General features: G+C 51.9%; 1 protein-coding gene across 1 annotated transcript in view; it reads right to left on the reverse strand.

The window, feature by feature from the left end:
* Nucleotides 1-14,956, reverse strand: part of DSCAML1 (DS cell adhesion molecule like 1) — a 161,259-nt gene that overhangs the window by 61,310 nt on the left and 84,993 nt on the right. The window contains exons 3-7 of the mRNA XM_056860252.1: nucleotides 11,616-11,762; nucleotides 8,269-8,547; nucleotides 4,858-5,133; nucleotides 3,169-3,465; nucleotides 1,525-1,797 (exon numbers count right to left, since the gene is read on the reverse strand). Coding sequence (XP_056716230.1) covers nucleotides 1,525-1,797; nucleotides 3,169-3,465; nucleotides 4,858-5,133; nucleotides 8,269-8,547; nucleotides 11,616-11,762 — 1,272 coding nt within the window. The remainder of the gene's footprint in view (nucleotides 1-1,524; nucleotides 1,798-3,168; nucleotides 3,466-4,857; nucleotides 5,134-8,268; nucleotides 8,548-11,615; nucleotides 11,763-14,956) is intronic.

Below are 14,956 nucleotides of genomic sequence, written 5' to 3' on the forward strand. Positions count from 1 at the left end.
AAATTATCCCCCTTCTTTGACTTTTGCACACGTCTCCACAATGGAGGGGAAAGGTTCTAAGTGACTACGGAGGAACAATTTGCACCTTGCCCGTGTTCTACAACCAGGGAAATAGGCCGTAGGGAAAGAAACCCCACGTCTCCCTCTCTCTGCAGAAACTGCTCAAAGCAAACAGGCATAAAGCTCATAATGAAAGCTATTTTCTGGCCATGACTCAATGGAGCAGACAGGCCAATCGGCAGGGAGCCTGCCTTCCCCCGTGGGCCCAGAGAATGACTCTAGCCCTCAGTGGCATCTACAGGAGCGCCTGCCTGGGAAGCCAAGCCTTAGCATCAGAAAAGGGGGGGATGCAAATCAAACACAAACAATGCCCCGTGCAGCCAGCAGGGTCCAAAAAGCCATTCCGGCCTGGGGCTAGAAGGAAAAACCCCAAGACACCCTGCGCTCCCCTGACCCCGCTTGCACCCCAGCAAGCGACAGCAGCGGCCACCACGTCCCAGCGACGGAGCCGAGTCTTGGTTCCACCAGCAGCTCTCATGCTTGCGAGCCCCGGGGGGCTCTTTGTGTCTGCCCACAGACAGCAGCATGCATCTCCTGCCCAGGCATGCCGAAAGAGAAGGCAGTGCCTGCCATCCTGGTGTCCCACAACAGGTCCCCATGGGTGACGCGAGTCCAGAAGTCCAGAGATGCTGGAGTGGGGCTCAATCCAGGCCAGTCTCTAGGACAGGAGGGACGCTTCGCTGCCCTTCATGAGGACTGTTGTTCCCTGAATAATGTATGGGCTGGAGAGGCTTTTAAGATGTTCTGCATGCTTGGAAGGCAGAGAGGATGATTTTTTAAAGAGCTGCACACATAGAAAACCAGCGCCAAAGGTGATCAGAGCAAGGGTTCGCTCTTTTCATATGCCATGTTTACACTGTGCATTCTGCTCCGCTGCATGTCATGGGAAACAGATACTCTGGGATTGGTGGCGGCCCAGGGAGGGGAAGGGGGGCACAGGTGGGACTGCTGAGCCAGGGAGGGGCCTCCTGCTTCCCAGCCAGCCCCCTGCCTGTCGGAAAGGGCCCAGCGGCTCCCTGAATCCCAAGCAGTGCCACCACCTCAGGGGCAGCTCAAGACTGTGGCTGGATGCAAAGCAGAGGAAGGAAAGCCCGAAGCCATGCCCTGGGGGTGGAAAACGCCTCTGCCACTGTGCTTGCTGGCACACGCCCCCCCTCTTCCCAATGATGCCTGGGAGAGGCCTCTGTCGTCACCTGAGCTGGGAGAAGCCAACTCCACCATCCAGCCTCCGGCAGCAGAGAGGGCTTTGGCTGCTATGGCCAAGCGCAAGCCCAACGGCCTGGGCCACGGCCAAGCCTGGCCTGGCTGGGAGTGGCTGCTCCAGACATCCACCATCAACTGACTAACTGGAGGCCCGGCTGATAACGCTGACCGCCCAGCTTCTGCTGGAAGAGGAGGCCTCAAGCAGCGGTGGATGCCGGAGAGAGTTCTGGGCCTGGGCGGTCGTCTCTGGCCTTAACCCACCTTTCACAGTGACATGGACACTTTGGCTGATGGAGAGCTGTGGCTGGATGAGAACGCTGCACAGGTACTCTCCTTCGTCCATGCCTTTCTGGACCTCCGTCAGCTTGAGGGTGCCGTTCTCAAAGACCACTTGCCGGTGGTTGTCGGGCAGCAGCAGAGCGTCCTTGTACCATTTGATGGAGTAGTACGGGTAGCCGATCACCCGGCAGTTGATGAAGGTGTCCCGCCCGGCCACTGCGGTGATGTTCTTCATTGCACGGATGCTGGGGGGGCCTAAAGAGGGGAAGGAGGAAAGGGGCAGGCTAGGTCAATTCCGAAGAGCAGGCGGCTCGCCGGCCAGAATGGCACCTCTTTCCAGCAGCAGGGGCAGCGACAGCAGAAGCACAGCGGAGCCAGGGCTTCTCATCACCGGAGAAAAGAAAGCTGGGGGCGGAGGTGGGGGGTGGGGAGAGGCTTGATCATCATACAGGTCTGCACCCCAGTGTGCCCTCCGCCCCATACAGGGAAGAGGAGGAGATCTCTGACGGCCCCCCTCCCTTCCCAGTCCAGAGGCTCATCACAGGAAACTGAGCCGTCCCACCCAAAGAGGCAACAGAAGCTGCCTGGAATCGGAGGGCCCAAGAGACCCTGGGGAAATGGCACAAGACTGCATGGGGGGAGGACCAGCTCCCGCCCCTCCCGTTCCTGGCAAATCGCCAGTTGCCGAACCAGTGGAAAGTTGGGGCTTTGATGAGCCCTTTAGAGGCCAAACAGAGCCCGCCCCCCTCCAACTGAAGAGTGCTTTCGGAGCCCTTCAGACTTCTTCCCAACACGGTGGTGGTGGTGGCGGTGGTGAACCTCTGCCACCACCACCACCCCACCTCCTGGTCTTCCCAGTTCTGACAGCCAGTTCGGCACAAGAAGCAGCAGCAGCAGCAGCCCACTGAGTTGACGCAAGTGGCGCGTGCGAAGGAGGAAGGGGCCGGCCCACAAGGGACGGGGAAGATGCCCGGCAGGGCAGGCTGCCGTCCTGCAGGAGAGGCCAGCGGCAGGGACCAAACGGGAAGCGGTCGGCTGGCATCAGCAGGACTTCGGCCCTCTCCTCGGTGGCTGTGGGTGCTGCTCTGGTCACAGAGCTGCTCACAGCGGTGGCCTCTGCTGAACCCCAAAGACAGCGTGCTTCGTTCACCTGAAAACTCCAAGGGACAAAGAGCTTCTGCCCCCTTCCCCCAAAATGTGCGGCCTTCCTCAAGGTGAGAAGTTTTTTCCTAGTGCTTATTTTTATTTCTAAAAATATGTAAACACTTTTCTACTCCATATTACAAATAATAAAAAATAAAAGTATACACCACCTTGTAAAAAGTTAACTACCAGAAGAATCAAGATTATTCAGCTTAACATTACCAGTTCTGTCAATTCTCTGACCTCTCGGTCCGTGGAGTTTCACAGGATAACCCAGGAGAAAAAGCAACCCCCCCGCCCCCACCCCCCCCCCCGCTGGCCAATTCACCACACCAGTCTCTCTCACGGGCACCCAGACCGGCACCAACTCCAGCCTCCCGGCATCGCTGCGGAGTCAGCAGCGGCCCCAACCACGGGGGTGCCCTCCCCAAGCCAAGCCAACACAAGAAAAACCTCTGCTGAGATTGAAAAGTAGACAGGCACCTCTTACGTTTATGCGCGCTTGGTATTCGGCGCTGCCCACTGAGTTCCGCGCGGCACATCGGTACACCCCTCCATCCTTGATCTGCGGGTTCGTCACGTTCATGTGGCTCACGGTCGTGCCGTCCGACATGGTGTACTGGTTGGTGCGGTGGCTGCCATCTCTCTGGATGGGCTCGTCGTCCAGGGCCCAGGTGATGGTGGGCGGGGGGGCCCCCTTGGCCGCACACATCAGGGAGAACTGCTCCCCCGGGTTCACCACCTTCTCGCTGAAGGGGGAAACGATGCGGGGGGTTCCATCTAGCAGAGACCCACAGAAAGAAGCAAGTTTAGCTGAAGCGGCCATGAGGCAGCAGGCAGGTCCCATCCCACCCCCACGGACACCTCTTCAGCAAGAGAAGCGATGGAGGACTGTCAAGGGCCAGCAATCCCAAGCCAAGCCCCCCCGCCGCCCCCAAGGGCCAGAGGCCAGGACCGGCAGACTGCAGCATCCCTGGTCCCCACCATCCACTCACTTGGCCTTTTCCCCACACCGCATAACAATGAAACAACAACTAAAAATAGCATCCCTTCAACCAGTAATAAGCAATCACAAAAATAAAATAAGATGGAAGGCAAAACAGTGGCATAATGTTTGTGCGCCAAAGCTGTCAGGTGAACTCAAATGGGAAAAGCCCAGGAAAATGAACAGGTCATGGAGGAAGGGGGTGTGCCACCCTCGAGGGGAGGAAATGCCACCGCTGGAGGCCACTCTGGAGAAGACCCTGCTTTGACCCGGTGAGGTTCTCAGTTCCTTGTCAATGGAGCTCTGAGGAAGGCCTGATCCCCAAAGTCTTGCCAGCAGGGGATGGGGGAAAAAAAGCTTTTCAACAGTAGTGATTTGCTGCCGGAAGCTTCCGTCCACACACCAACAGGCAGCTGCGTGGGCAACCAGCATTCACTCAGAGAGGGGCCTTTGGTCTCACTGACCAGAATCGCTGGGGAGGGGGGACTCAGGCCAAGAGCAACAACTGCACCATTGTGAGGGGGCCCTTCCCTGAGAAGGAGCTGAGGAGGAACATCTCACTGAGGGGCCGCTGCAAACTGCCCATGCAAAGGGGGTTGCAGCTTCAACTGGAGAGTGCAAAAAGGCACAGAGGCCTTGGAGACGTCTGCTAAGGTGCCGTGGGGATCTGAACAAGCGGTCCTGGCATAAGAATGTGTCCCCCCCGGAGCCGATGGGGTTCCAGGGACTAAAGCCCCCCCCCCCCCGCAAACTCAGCCATTGGCTCCATGGAGCAGGAAGCAGCTGGAGAGGGCCAGGGAAACCTTGTCTGGTCAAAGGCCCTGCCTGCTGGTGCCGGCTACTCTGCAGCTGGCCAACCTCGTGGCACTTAGGATCTCCGCTCCTGGCACAGAGCTGGACGAGGTCTCAGCTGTTGATCGCTGGCTGTCTCTGCCATCTCACCTCCCAATTTAGGGCCATCTCGGCTTTGCCTGCTGTCCCTCCACCCCACGCCTGGTTCTTGATTCCCCGTCCCAGATTCCACTTAGCTGCTGCCTACAATCCCACTCTTGACAAGGCGGAGGCTTGTGAGACCTTGTGCGGCTGAAAACCTGGAATCGGCCAGCCAGCCAAACAGGGAGGCATCCCGCCCCCAGGTCTGCTTCTGTGTCCGACAATAAATACCCTCACCCAGGAGCCCAACTCACCCTCCAGCACAATGACGGCAAAGTCCTGAGCAGTCTGGGACTTCCTGGTGGCAAAGCACTGGTAGGCCCCGGAGTGGCTCTTCTGAGCGGCCGTGATGAGGAGGGTCTCGTTGTTGATGCCACGGATGGAGATGAAGTCATCAGGCACCACCTGCTCTGTGTTGCGATACCAGCGGAGGGTGTATTCTGGTGAGCCCGAGAGGGCACACGAGAGGATGACCGTGCTCCCAATGCCAGTTTTCAGCTTCTTTGGTGTGAGAGTGACATGCAGGGGGTCTGCAGAAAGAGAGGGAGGGGGAGAGAGCAGGAGCCATGATCAGGGTCCCAGACACCACCACACTCTAGTGTATGCCCCCCCCAACAGCCCCCATAATACAAAGCATCCCGAAAATGTTGGTGTTCTACCAGGTTGATGAAGAACCTGCAATTTTAGAAAGTGAAATGAAAGCTGCACTCAAAGCAACTGAGAAAAACAAATCACCAGGAGTAGATGGAATATCCATAGAGCTATGTCAAACTACAGAAACGGAGTCCATCAAAATCTTAACAAGAACTGGAGGTTTTTAAGCAGAGGCTAGTCGGCCATCTGACAGCAAGGCTGATTCTGTGAACTTAGGCAGATCGTGAGAGGGAGGACAGGGAGGGATGGAGCCAGTGCTCGGCTCTCGTGGCCCTTTCTTGCATGCCCAGAGTAATGCTGATTGCCCCTTGGGGTCAGGAAAGAATTTTCCTCCAGGCCAGATTGGCCATGGATCCTGGAGGGTTTTTTTTTTTTTTTTTTTTGCCATTTTCTGGGCATGGAATAGGGGTCACTGGAGGGTGTGGGGGGGGGAGTTGTGAATTTCCTGTATTTTGCGGGGAGTGGATGACCCTGGTGGTCCCTTCCAACTCTATGATTCTGTGTCAGACTATCTCATTAATTTCCCATACAGGCAAAGTGATGCTCAAAATTTTATAACAAAGACTTACCATCTATGGAACAAGAAATGCCAGATGTTCAAGCTGGATTCAGAAAACAAAGAGGCAGCAGAGATCATACTGCAGATTTACAATGTTTACTGGACTGCAGCATACCAGAGAATTTCAGCAGCAAATCACCTTGTGTTTCATAGATTACAGCAAAGCTTTCGACTGTGTGGATCATAAAAAGCTATGGATGGTTTCAAAAGAAATGGGTGTGCCACATCTGATTGTTTTGATACACAGCCTGTACTCTGGACAGAAGGCTACTTTTAGGACAGGATAAGGGGAAACAGAATGGTTTCCAATTGGCAAAGGTATCAGACAAGAATGTATACTATCTCCCTATCTGTTCAATCTGTACGCAGAACATGTCATAAGGAAAACGAGATTAGATTTAGATGAAGGTGGAGTGAAAACTGGTGGAAGGAACATCAACAATTTGAGATATGCAGATGAGACCACATTACTAGCAGACAATAGTGAAGACTTGAAACAACTGCTGATGCAGCTTAAAGGAAAAAGTGCCAAAGCAGGATTACAGTTAAACAGCAAGAAGACAAAGCTCATGACTACTGAGGAATTACACAACTTTAAGGCTGACAATGAAGAAATTAAAATTGTATAAGATCTTCTATTCCTTGGCTCAATCATCAACCAAAAGGGAGACTGCAAGCAAGAAAACAGAAGGAGATTGAGACTGGGAAGGGCAGCCCTGAAGGAGCTAGAAAGGATTCTTACATGTAAGGATGTGTTGCTGGTAATCAAGATCAAGACAATTACTACTATGCTATTTTCCATTACTTTGTAAGGATGTGAAAGTTAGACAATGAAGAAAGCTGAAAGGAAGAAAATTTATTCATTTGAAATGTGGTATTGGGGGAAAGTTTTACGGATGCCATGGATCACCAAAAAATAAAATAAAAAAATACGTGGGTTCTAGATCAAATTGAGGCTGAATGCTTCCTAGAAGCAAAAGCTGACTAAACTGAAGATATTGTACTTTGGTGGCATCATGAGAAGACGACTCACTGGAAAAAGACAGTAACGCCAGGGATAATTGAAGGCAGTAGGGAAAAAGGAAGACCCAACATGAGATGGATTCACTCAATCACAGCCTTCAATTTGCAAGACCTGAGCAAGGCTGTTAATGATTAGATGTTTTAGAGGTCATTAATTCATAGTCACCATAAGTCAGAAGCTACTTGATGGCATTTGACGCGCACAACACCAGGCTGGGTTGGTCAAGTGGGTTCAGGACAGAAACAGATGCCTCTCTGCCTAAGGGGGCAGTTCTGATGACTTCCAAAGAGGCTGTTGGGAGGCCTCCCCTGAAGAAGCTTTCCCTGTCATGTAGGGCTATTTCCCCCACCCCGCCTCATCCACTAAGGCCCTCTTCCCCAACCCTTGCCTGAACTTGAAAAAAGCAGAGGGAGGCTGGGGTTGACCTCTTAAAGTCAAAGGTATTTATTACGGCCCACAACCAGCAAATACAGCAAAAAAGGGTTTGACCTCTCAAAATGGCAAAAGACCCTCTGGTGAGGAGCTCAGGTAAAGAGGACGCAGACAGAGGCAGTCCCCGAGAAGACGTGAATTCGCTAACAGTCCCTCGCCCGTCTCCAGTGAAATGTCACTGCACAATAATCCAGGTGCGCACCGTGCTTTCCCGCCCCCAGCTGCCCATCATCAGGCCCTTCCCTGTGTATCATTTTCCCTCTCAGGCGGCAAGGGAGTTGTCAGCACGGCTGCCTCTGCCAGGAGAACTGAAGCTGTCACACTAGGGCTGATGGCGAAGGTGTCCCAGACCTGCTCAGAGCTAGTGAGCGCATCACCGCGCTGCGTCTACTCTGGGCACAGAGCCATCCATGCGCGAGCCCTGGGTGGGGCAGGTTCTTGCCTCCAATAGAACAGCCATACAAAAGCACTGAAGCCGGAGGTTAGGTTCTCAGAGGCTCAGGAAGGAGATGCCTGTGTGTCTTTCCTTGCTGGGACCTGGCTCCGCTTCAGGAGGAGTGCCAAGAGAACCACCCATGAGAACCAAAGTCCTCTCTACCCACACCCCCAGGATAACAGGAAATGCTTTCTGAAACTTCCTACCCATCAACTGCTTGGCCTCTGGGAAACTGCAATGACTTGCATTATGTCATCTGACTTGAAGCTAAGTGAGGGAGGTGGACTATCAATAACAAAAATAACACAAATAAGTTGCCAGTGGCCCGCAGCAGCGTGGCAACAACTTCCACGTACTCGGACCCCCTGTGAGACACACCGATCAAGGAACAGGAGGGCATGAGGCCCAGGAGGGGCTCCCTTCCTACAACCCTCCCCACGGCCTTCTGCTTGCTGGCCAGCCACACCCTTGGGCCCGCACCACACACAAGCAGTTCTCAAGCCATAGGGTGGACTCCTTCTGCACACACAGAGGGGGTCCAAACGTGGCCAGCCCCTTACCGATCACTGCAAGGATCCCGGTGACCTCAGCAGAGCCAAAGGTGTTTGTGACTTCGCAGATGTATGTTCCGCTGTCCTCCACTCGCAGGTCACTGATTGTCAAGCCTGTGAGACGTTTGGTCCATCTACTGTCAGCGGGGAGCGGGCGGCCATCCTTGACCCATCGGATGGCAGGGTTCGGGTAGCCAGAAGCGATGCACGGCAGCTCCACCAGCTGGCCCACCTTCACCTCCCGGGACTGGAAGCCGTCTAGGATGGCGGGAATAGACTCCGCTGGGTCTGGAAGAAGAGAAAGGAAATGAACTCCTTGTGGAACGTTCCAGCCCTGGAATACAGAAGTGATGCTGGCTGGGAAGGTGGAGGGTCTTAAACAATATCATGCCGGAGAAGCAAGCTAATGGAAGCTGCCAAACATGCTTTCTTTTAACTTCATTTAGCCTGGAAAATGGCTCCCTACGTTTACTCAGCTGATCTGATCCCCTGCATTCTCTGAAGTGGCCCCCACTGAATGGCCTGCCTAAGGAGGTCAGGAGACTCCCCCCACCCCCTCCTGGTATTTGGCAAATTATGTAAAACAGGACTCTTGTAAAGGGCTAAAGCACAACAGATTAGCCCAAGAAAATGTCCTGCATCTCTACTGATGTAATACCACATTCTGCTTTGTTTAAAATGCCATATTTAATACTTCTGCCTTGTTCAGATGACAGCTGTGTTTCAAATTTCTACAATTCCTAGTCCTATTGCACTGCTTATTAGATGTATCTTCTTATTAGATGTATCTTGTATTGATTTACATTGTGTAATCCGCTGCGTGTGTCAGTGAGAAAGGTGGTTTATAAAAGAAGTGATTAAATAAATAAAAATAAATCAATCACCAAGACCAAATTCTATGAAGGGAGTAAATTATACACAGTGGAGGATCTGAAATCTTTTCAAGGATGTAATATATTCTCCTCTTAATTATCCTTTTCTTCTGGTCTCTTTCAGCTCTTCGCAATGGAATTGCACCCACTTACACAATCATATCCTTCTGGAATTGTGAAACTCACCGTCCCTTCCAGCACTCCAACACAGAGGGGGGCGGCTGCTGTGCCAGCCCCCCCTCTGGCACGGCCATGCCTCCCAAGCCCACCTTGGCAAATGTCAGGGAATTGCTGCCAATCACGAGTTGTCTGTGTCCCCAGCTAGACACAGAAACCAGCAAGCCCCTCCACCAGATGACCACGACCCATGCTCAACTCAGAAACCCCCTCAAGGTCACATCCAATTGATGCCCACACCTGCAGCTTCTTTGGCACATTCCAAAATTTGCAGGTGACTGACAGGGCCCTTCGGTGGCAAGGGAGAGCAGCAAATGAATGGCCGAAGCTCCGACAGGAAACCCAAGAGGAAAGAGACCTCCCTTGAATGGCAGGCAAGGATCAAGGCAGAGAGGACGTGTGGGAGAAGGTGGGTGTTGTCCCTTAGCCAGGCTGAGCTCGAGTGGGTGAGACTTCTTCACCTGGAATGGAGCAGGGCAAGAGTCTGGTACCAAGCGCACGGCTCCTGTCTGCCCAGAGCAAAAACCCAGCAGTCTCTTCCCCTGGACAAAAGAGTCTACTGGGCTGATCCAGCAGGGCTCATCTGACGTAGTCTAGAGAGGGTAAGGAATGACACTCAAAAGCAAGCCTGTTGGCTGTCCTCCAGTGAGCAGGAGGGGGCCAATCTGCTTCACCTGTGCTGTCAAAGGTCTCTGGGACAAGAGGGTTTGTGAGTGCCCTGAGGGAAGGCAGCCTGGGACCTTTGCTTTGACCTGGGGAACTGCCCTCCAAAAGTCAGGAGCTGGCCCAAGGCTCTACACTGCTGAGGAACAAGGGTCTGTGCCCCTCTGTGCTGCAGCCAAGCAAGGGGGTCTTGCTCAGACTGGCCTGGCTGCAGCGGCTCTCTTTCCTAGCCCAAAGGTAGGGACTAGACATGCAGGAACGCTACTGCTGTGTGGGCAAGGCTGAGCTCTCTCTCTCTCTCTCTCTCTCTCTCTCTCTTTCCCTGGCCCACCTGGCAGAGTGGGAGGGAGGGAGGAAGGGAGGGGCCTGTGCTCCTAGAGTACAGAGGCAGCCTTTGGCACCCTCCTGCTGGAGCAAGAACATGGAATCAGCAAGCCGGCTGTAGCTGCTCCAGTGCCTCTGCTTGCCAGCTGGTTGTCACACAGTCACATGGCAAGGGGATGCTCTCCCTGCTGTGGGCAGACAGGCTGAACTCAGGAACCAGATGGAGAGAAGCAGTGACTGGGAGAACATGCTTCTTTCCTCTGTGTGTCTGTCAAGTGCCGTCAGGTCACTTCCGACTCATGGTGACCCTATAAATTAATGTCCTCCAAAACTTCCTATCCTGAGGGCCGTGGCTTCCTTCATAGAGTCAGTCCATCTCCTGTTGGGTTTTCCTCTTTTTCTGCTGCCTTAAACTTTTCCTAGCATTATTGTCTTTTCCAGCGAGTCTTGTCTTCTCATAACATGATCAAAGTATGATAGCTTCAGTGGAGTCATCTTAGTTTCTAGGGACAGTTCAGGCTTGATTCAATCTAGAACCCATTTATTTGTTGTTGTTGTTTGGAGAGCCAGCATGGTGTAGTGGTTAAGAGCGGTGGTTTGGAGCGGTGGACTCTGATCTGGAGAACCGGGTTTGATTCCCCACTCCTCCACATGAGCTAATCTGGTGAACAGGGCTAATCTGGTGAACCGGGTTGGTTTCCTCACTCCTCCACATGAAGCCAGCTGGGTGACCTTGGGCAAGTCACAGTTCTCTCCAAACTCTCACAGCCCCACCTACCTCACAAGCACTTCAATACAATTAAAATAACCATAATTTTCAGTTAAAACAAATTACACAACTGAACATCCAGCGTCCACAAGCCATCAGCAGCACAAAAACCAGTGGCAGGAAGCCATCCGAAGGGGACGAGGGGATGGCCTCCTGCCAACCTTCTGGGAGGGGCAGCTTGTGTTAGCCCCCCAAAGGGCTATGTGGGAACAGCCCGCCAGTCACTGCCTCTTCTGCTTTCCACAGCTCCCACAGCCATTCTTGAGCACCTCACAGGCCCCGCCTGTCCTGGCAGTGAAGGACCACTCCACTATGACAAGAGGGGTGAGGCCGTGAGCTGCGTGGTGCCTCCTCAGAGCCCGAGGGGGATCTCCTGAGTCAAGAGTAGCATTGTCTCCCTAGGCGCCAGACGGCCCTGGGCACTGGCTCCATCCACACCACAGCGTTCCCTTGCCAGCCAGCCTGCCTGAGCAGTGGGCAACAGAAGATCCTCCTTTCTGGGGGCCTCCCTCCCACAGGTGCGTTGACAGAGCCTCTAAGAAGCAACATACCTGAGACGGATAGCCGGGCTCCGTTGCTCTGCCGCGTCTCGCCGCTGTGCTTGTGCTTGGTGATACACCTATAGGTGGACAAGGCATCTTCCTTCTGCACGTCGGAGATGTACAACCCTCCATAGGATGTAATAAAAAATCTGTTTTCTGGAAGAGACAAGCAGAGCAAAGGCAGGTCAGTGGTTTCAGGGTTGATACCCCTAAAGATGCAACCACCTCCATCTGCGGGAGAGAACAGTGTCGCAGAGGCTAGGTGGGCAAACACAGAACACCAACACGGTGGTGGTGGAGGAGGAGAGCTCCTGACAAGAGAGCAGAGGCCCTTAGAGTTGCAGACAGGCTTAGAACAGGGCTTACTTATCCAATGTCTCATCCTATTGATCATAGCGATCTACACTGTGTAATCTGCCCAGAGTCTCAGTTAAAAGGGAGGCTATAAATATATAAGGGAATAAACAGGAACCCCAAAGTCTCCTCTTTCAGGCTGGAAGGCTGGGTTGTACCCTGAGAGCAGAGCCATTCCTTGTCTCATTGAAACCCTGGCCCAAAATCACTTTCCTGTGGAAATGAGGACTTCTGTACTAAGAAAAGCTCAGGGTCGCCTTAACAAATGAATTGTGATCTGAGCTTGGGAGAAAGAATCTGGCTCATTTGATGTACAAAATGAATGGCAACAGTACTGCGTGTGTGCATACATGGACGGCAGAGCATGGGGTGCATTGGTGGGGAGCCCAGCTGAAACCCCATAGAATCACAGAGTTGGAAGGGATCACCAGGGTCATCTAGTCCAACCCCCTGCACAATGCAGGATATCCACAACTTCCTCCCCCGTGACCCCTACTCCATGCCCAGAGGATGGTCAACAAACAAGCAAACAAACAAACAAACACACAAATTCTTCAGGAACCCTGGCCAATCTGGCCTGGAGGAAAATTGCTTCCTGACCTCAAAGTGATCAGCATTACCCTGGGCGTATAAGAAAGGGCCATGGCAGCCAAGCACTGGCGCAACCCTTCCTGCCCTCCCTCTCACAATCTGCCTAAGTTCACAGAATCAGCATTGCCGTCAGATGGCCATCTAGCCTCTGCTTAAAAACCTCCAAAGAAGGAGAGTCCACCACCTCCCAAGGAAGCCTATTCCACTGTCAAGAGGTTCTTCCTAATGTTCAGCCAGAAACACTTTTGATTTAATTTCAACCCGTTGGTTCTGGTCCAACCTTCTGGAGTAACAGAAAACAACTCCACACCATCCTCTATATAAAAGCCCTTCAAGTACTTGAAGATGGTTATCATATCACCTCTCAATCATCTCATCTCCAGGCTAAACATACTGAGCTCCTTCAACATTTCCTCATAGGACTTGGCCTCCAGACCTCTCACCATCTTTGTTGCCCTCCTCTGGACACATTCCAGCTTGTCTATATCCTTCTTAAATTGTGGTGCCCAAAACTGAACACAATACTCAAGGTGAGGTCTAACCAGAGCAGAGTAAAGCGATACCATCACTTCGAGTGATCTGGACACTATACTTCTGTTGATACAGCCCAAAATCACATTTGACCTTTTAGCTACCACATCACACTGTCGACTCATGTTCAATGTATAGTCTACTAAGATGCTTAAATCCTTTTCACACATACTACTGCCAAGACAAGTCTCCCCCATCCTATAATTATGCAACTGATTTTTCCAACCTAAATGCAGAACTTTACAATTATCTCTGTTGAAATTCATTTTATTCGTTTTAGCCCAGTTTTCCAGCCTGCCAAGATCATCCTGTATCCTGGCTGTCTTCTACCATATTTGCTACCCCTCCAAATTTAGTATCTCTTGCAAATATAATAAGCATCCCCTCTATTCCTTCATCCAAATCATTTATAAAGATGTTGAACAACACAAGGCCCAGGACAGATCCCTGAGGCACTCCACTAGTTACCCCTCTCCAAGAGGATGAGGAACCATTAACAAGCACTCATTAACAAGCACTCATCAACCAGTTACAGGTCCACCTAACAGTAACAGGATCCAAACCACATTTTACCAATTTATCAACAAGAATATTGTGTGGAACCTTTTCAAAAGTCTTACTGAAATCAAGATAAACTATGTCCACAGCATTCCCCTGATCCAGCAAGGTAGTAACTTTCTCAAAAAGAGATGAGGTTAGTCTGACATGACTTGTTCTTGAGAAACCAGTGCTGGCTCTTTGTAATCACAGCCATCCTTACTAAATGCTCAAGGAGTGACTGTTTGATGATTTGTTCTAAAGTTTTTCCAGTTATACAAGTCAAGCTGACGGGTTGGTAGATACTCGGATCCTCCTTTTCCCCCTTCTTGAAGATGGGGACAGCATTTGCCCGCCTCCAATCTTCTGGAACCTCACCTGGCTGGATATTAGGAAAACTTTTTTATAGTAAGAATTGTTCGACAGTGGAATGGGTTACCTAGGGAGGTGGTGAGCGCCCCCTCACTGGCAGCCTTCAAGCAGAGGCTGGACAAGTACTTGTCAGGGATGCTCTAGGCTGATCTTGCATTGAGCAGGGGGTTGGACTAGATGGCCTGTATGATTCTATGGTTCTATGCTGATCCATTCTAAACAACGTGTACCCCTCAATCTAATATTCCATTTGTGAGTGTCATCTTACCATGTTTCGATAATTCCTCTTAGGTCATAGTCCCCTTCCTGTATTAGGACTTCAAATTCCTCCTGCTTGTATTCCATGCTCTGTGCATTAGTGTAGAGACATCGGAATCCATGGCTTATGTGTCCTGAGGATTTCATTTCTGGGCTTACCTGTGAGTTAATGTTTCCTTGCATATGTGCCACTCCCTGTAAATCTTTCTCATTTCCAGTTATTGGCATCATACTAGGCTTTCAGTTTTTGTCTCCCCCATAGGATTTAATTTAAAGCCCTCCTTATCAGGTTTGCAAGACTCTTACCAAACACATTTTCCCCTACCCTGGTGAGGTGCCAACCATCTCTTGACAAAAGAGCTTCATCTCGAAAGTGTGAGCCATGGTCCAGAAAACCAAACCTTTCCAGACAGCACCATCTACATAGCCAGTCATTTATTTGCAGTATTCTTCTTTTCCTTCCTGAGCCAAGACCTTCGACAGGAAGAACCAAGGAAAATGCAACCTGTGTTCCCAGGTCCTTTACCTTTTTAACCAGTGCCACATAGTCTCTTTTAATACGTTCGGGGCTGTGCCAGTCAATATCATTTGTGCCCCGGGTGGAGCTCTGTTCTGATTCTCACCTCCCCTCTGAGGAGGCTCCCACGGCGACTCCTGGCCTCGCCCTGGAGGGGCAGCCGGAGGGACATCCAAGCAGGACAGCCCAG

Source organism: Euleptes europaea, chromosome 14 (assembly GCF_029931775.1).
Source record: "Euleptes europaea isolate rEulEur1 chromosome 14, rEulEur1.hap1, whole genome shotgun sequence".
NCBI lineage: Eukaryota > Metazoa > Chordata > Lepidosauria > Squamata > Sphaerodactylidae > Euleptes > Euleptes europaea.